This window comes from Geospiza fortis, unplaced genomic scaffold (genome assembly GCF_000277835.1).
Source record: "Geospiza fortis unplaced genomic scaffold, GeoFor_1.0 scaffold5, whole genome shotgun sequence".
Taxonomy (NCBI): Eukaryota; Metazoa; Chordata; class Aves; order Passeriformes; family Thraupidae; genus Geospiza; species Geospiza fortis.
The window spans coordinates 100,097-105,155 of record NW_005054421.1 but is presented as its reverse complement, the minus strand read 5'-3'; the positions used below and the strand labels follow the sequence as shown (position 1 = coordinate 105,155).

Below are 5,059 nucleotides of genomic sequence, written 5' to 3'. Positions count from 1 at the left end.
ATGGAGCGGGGCGGCCGCCGCCGCAGCGAGCCGGAGGAGGCTGACAAGGGCAGGATGAAGAGAACGATGTGAGTCCCCCCGCCCGCAGGACGGGAAGCGTTTTCCTTGCCTTCGGGGGCTGATGGGTGACTACTGCTGCAGGAGCCGCCTCAGGGAAAGCGCTGCTGTCTAAAGCTCTGCGAGCTGTCATTTTAAACGAGCATATCCCTCTTCTTTTTTCCAGCATTAAAGATTGGAAAACAAGACTGAGCTACTTCCTGCAGAACTCTTCCAACTCTAACAAAAGGAAATCTAAGAAGGCAGGGAAACACCGCAACTACTTCAGGTAAGTTGTGAGAAAGAGACTCTGTTTAAATAACTTGAGTGTTCTTCAAAAGCAGTAAAGCTTGAGCAGCGTAGTCTAATGTTCTCACTCTCTTTCTGCAGACCTTCGCCTGAAGAAGCGCAGCTGTGGTCAGAAGCCTTTGATGAACTGCTTGCTAACAAATGTAAGTTTGTCTTGAAAAACTAACACTTGGGAGCAAAAGGAGAAGTTTATATGTCTGTAAGAGTTTGCTTCCTTTCATGTCAGTATTGTATCTCTCATGTAAAGAGCTTTGATTCTGGTCTTGCAAGTTAAACGCTTTTAACAGTTTAAAGCCAAAATACATAGAAGTGATTTTTTGTAAAAAATGTAAACTAATAATAAAACAAAGAATATCTCAGTAGATTTTTTCTTTCTTGAAACCCCCATAGCTAAAATCATACCTGTTAGCTTGGCTTTGCCAAATGGGAGAAGGATGTTTCTTCCCTGAGCTCACTGCGTAAGCAATGCAAATGCTTTCCAGTAATGTGGGAAGGATCATGCAACAGGGGTTCAGTGATCTTGGGCTTTTACTGTAGCTCTGCAAGAAGCAGCATTCACTAGCAAAGCAAAATGACTAAGAAATAATATTACTGTTTGCTCTTTGAGCTTTAGTCATCCTTTCCATTGAAAGAATATTCCAGAGTACTGTAGCAGTCATTTACTGCAGTGCAAAGGTTAACAGAGGAGAGCTTATCTAGAGAGAAATGTTTTTTTAATGCATTCTCAGGCATTACAGAAGGAAACATAACCATAGAAATGGTTTTATTTTTTGTTTGCCTAAGAAATGGCAAAGTCAAAGGGACATCTGCCAAGCTGTTAAAGCATTAACTTGCTTACAAACATAACTTACATATTTTTTTTTATTGCCACTGATATTGCTGAAAAAAAATAGACCTCCAACTGAGCATTCTGGTAGAAGCTGATGTAACCAATAGGTAAAATCAAGGTTCCTGAAATAGTTAATTGATGATGAGTATTTTTTTCTTTCCTTAGATGGTCTTGCTGCTTTCCGAGCTTTTTTAAAGTCTGAGTTTTGTGAAGAGAACATTGAGTTCTGGTTGGCCTGTGAGGACTTCAAGAAAACGAAATCACCCCAAAAGCTGACATTGAAAGCAAAGAAAATCTACAATGACTTCATTGAAAAGGAGGCTCCCAAAGAGGTAAAGAAAAGCTGCTTTATACATAAATGCTCTGCTGTATGAGTTCTCACAGCTGTTATTTCTTTGAACTCAAGATACAGATGTCAAACTGCATTGTGCATAACCTCCCTGTTAATGTCTGGGTCTGAATACAAGTGCCTTTTCACCAAGCTGGAAAATGGCACAAGCAGCATTGCAGAGAATTTCCATTTTAACTGAGAAAAGACATATCTGAATTAGCTTTGGTTTTGTGCAAAAGAAGAATTTTCTTGAAGAAAATTCTCCAGTAATTTGACCCTGCAGTAATGGGGTCTTGCCTTTTTCACCTCTTCAGAAGTTGTACTGTGTATTAACGCTTACTTGAATTCTGCTCTAAGGAGTAATCTTTCTGGATTTCAGATAAACATAGACTTCCAGACCAAGAACATGATTGCACAGAACATCCAGGAAGCCACCCATACCTGCTTCAGTGTGGCACAGAAGAGAGTTTACAGCTTAATGGAGAATAACTCCTACCCACGGTTTTTGGAATCTGAATTCTATCAGGAACTGTGCAAGAAGACACCTATCAGCAGAGCAGCCCAGGGCACATGAGAGATGGAGAGGAAGGAGAAGCAACCTCTGGGCTGGCAAGGAAGCCAAGCCACAGCTCGTGAGCAGCGTCCTGACCCCAAAGGCTGGGGCACCGAGCACTCGGTCTGTATGCCACAGTGCAAGGACAAATATTGACTTTGGTGCAGAGCTGATGGCCCAGAGTGACGCTGTTGGAGGGTGTTCAGGGGAGATGGCAGAGGTGTGCCAGCCAGCTGCTGGCACTGCCCTTCTCTGCCAGAGCTGCAGCAAGAGGTGGCTGTGCAGGAGCCCTTCTGTCATGGCCCAGGAGCGATGTGGCAGGTCCGGACAGAGCTTCCTTCTTGTGAACAGAAGCTGCTCTCTGCATTTGGGCACTGCTGGGAGCTTGAGTAATTGGTTGCCTATTTATTTTTCCTAAACATCCCGCAGTGGGATGCTGTTGTTGGTGGCTCGGTGTGCTCACACCGGTTCTGTTACTGCCTCGAGCTGCCAAGAGCTGTGCTGGGTTTCTGTGTAACCTCTTCACAGTAACCGCACTGTGAGGGGAGGAAAGGGTAGAATAACTCAGTTCCCAGAGGAACAGGTTCTGCAGCTAAAGTAGGCAGGGCTGGGTTGTGTCAGCAGGGCTGTTGGGGCCAGACTGAGGGCAGAACTTGGCCAAGGCGAACAGGAGCTGTATAGTACTATATTTATATGTGGATTATGATCGTGTTGAATGCTGCAATGTCATAATTCTGTCTTGAAGACAGCAAGCTTCAATGAAGTTTTATTGTTTTTAATAAACTATTTTGGTACAAAGCTTCTTTTGTTGCCCAGTGTGTGTTGCACACACAGATAAACACTGTCTGGCACTGGACTCCAGAGTATGGGGACTGTGGGTCCTGGGTGAGATCTTAATAGGGCTAATTTTAAAGCAGTTAGTTCTTAATCTATGAATTGAGTTTTCTGTTTTTTATCAACAGAATAAAAAGCTTCAGAGCTTGAAAGCTTAACAGGGAGACATGTTCAACCATATCCTTTGTCCCAACATGTTTGTGAAGCCAATCTCTAAGACATGCTAGGCACACATTCAGCTACCCATGATGCCAGATCAAACAGAGCTGCAATGCTGCTGTAGCTCACAGGATGACATTGGGAACACAGGCACCCATGGTACTGGACTTGCTCCTGCCCAACAGCTCTTCTTCAGAAAGGGTTTAGTAGGAGGATTTTAATACCACAAAACCTGTGCAAAGTCAGGAGAGGCAATAGTACAATAAAGGCATTTGACTCCCAGCTAGGTGACAGTTGCTTGGGGAAAAGTTACTGGTCATTGTTATTCCATGTACTATTTTTCCCGAAACCAGTCTCTAGTTAGCTTTGTGGCATCTGCATTTCAGGTCTGTTTAGGTCCTGGCTCTAGCTATTTTTATTCCAATGCTCAGTTTCTCTGCTTTAATTGCTGATTTCATGTACATCCACAGCAGTCACTTCTACAACACTACACCTTTCCAAGCATCAAGAAAATTCTAACTATGGTTTTTTCTAATTCAATTACACATCCAAAAAGCTGTTCAGAAGCAGCTCCTTCAGGTCTGTATATATGCATTGCAGGAGAAGAGCCTACAAGAAAGATGGAGAGGGGCTTTTCACAAGAGCATGGAGTGACAAGAAAAAGGGGAATGGATTCCAGCAGAGTAGGTCAGACTAGATTAGATATTAAGAGGAAGTGCTTTGCTATGAGGGTGGAGAGGCATTGGACTAGGTAGCCCAGAGAAGCTGTGGCTGCCCCATCCCTGGAAGTGTTCAAGGCCAGGCTGGACAAGGCTTTGAGCAGCCTGCTGTGGTGGGAGGTTCCCTGCCCATGACAGGGGGGCTGGAACTAGATCATATTTAGGGCTTATTCCAACCCCAACCAGTCTATAATTACATGAGGATTCTATGTATAGCAAATACATACATACCTGCAGGTATACACGTCTATTATACTGGCTCTGTGCATAGAAATTTATTTGGTATGGCCCCCACCTTGCCGTAGGTGGCTGGGGCTGTGAGAGCCAGCTCTCATGCAGCTACATTTGCTGATCAGTTAAGTCCACATAAAAAAAGCACAAAAAACCTCATCGCAATAATTTCCTGCCACAGAGGTTTTTTACTAACAAGGGAAAACAGATTTGGGCTGATAATTGCTTTTGTAATAAAATAATAAAAATAGCACGCAGTATACCTATTAAAGATCAGACCTGGGGCAGGAATAATTCCATGAAGATTCAACTGTGACAATTTGTGATGTGGTAATTACCCATATTTGCTGGTGTCTTGTCTTAAGGAAAGAAACATTTCTAGTTTCAGCAGGTGCCTGAACAACTCATAGCACAGTATGTAGAGGAAATTAAGTGGGGCTGTTAGGGCTGGCATCCCTGCCTGAGGCTGCCCTGGGGTATTTTTAAAATCTGACTTATGAGTACTGAGCATTAGCAAGGCCATGCAGGCAGTTCTGCAGCTGCCACAGAGCAAGCCACTGGGCTCACAAAGCAACCGAGCCATGCTAAGTCCCTGGCACAGTCTGTCTGCAGCACAGAGAGGCCTGGCTCCACAGCCAAGCTGTGCAGCAAAACAACCTGGTATCAAGGGTTGGTTAAAAAAAACAAAACCCTTGATAAAAGAGAAAAAAAAATTAAAACATCTTGTTTGTAAAATCCAACACACAACATTCCTTCCAATTGCTGCTTTTCCATTTTTAATCTGTTTCCCCAACTCCTAGGAGGAAGCTTCACTAGAAAACCAGGTAATACAGGCATATTGGGAGTGCTGCAACCCGAGATATTGCTATGAACATTTCCTATGGAAATAAAACCCAAACAATTGCTTTAAGAGATGCTGGTTCTGTACTCCAGGCAGCCTTACAGCTGCAGTTAAAATTGGTACTCTGGTATCAGTATCCAACGGCAACAAATAATAAACTGCTCCTTCCCCCACAGCCTGTCCACATTCACACACCCCCAGTTCCACCAGGCTGCCC

General features: G+C 43.8%; 1 protein-coding gene across 1 annotated transcript; it reads left to right on the top strand.

Moving 5' to 3' along the window:
* RGS2 (regulator of G protein signaling 2) lies at positions 1-2,857 on the top strand. Its single transcript, XM_005426667.2, has 5 exons — positions 1-68; positions 224-325; positions 427-488; positions 1,340-1,506; positions 1,885-2,857. The coding sequence occupies exons 1-5, from the start codon at positions 1-3 to the stop codon at positions 2,077-2,079; spliced, it is 594 nt and encodes a 197-aa protein (XP_005426724.1). The 3' UTR covers positions 2,080-2,857.
* The last annotated feature ends 2,202 nt before the right edge of the window (positions 2,858-5,059 follow it).

Excerpts from the sequence above, each read along its gene's own strand:
- RGS2 (XM_005426667.2), top strand. The coding sequence starts at position 1 with ATGGAGCGGGGCGGCCGCCGCCGCAGCGAGCCGGAGGAGGCTGACAAG. Across the intron at positions 326-426 it reads AAACACCGCAACTACTTCAG|ACCTTCGCCTGAAGAAGCGC; the intron begins GTAAGTTGTGAG and ends CTCTTTCTGCAG. Across the intron at positions 1,507-1,884 it reads AAAAGGAGGCTCCCAAAGAG|ATAAACATAGACTTCCAGAC; the intron begins GTAAAGAAAAGC and ends TCTGGATTTCAG.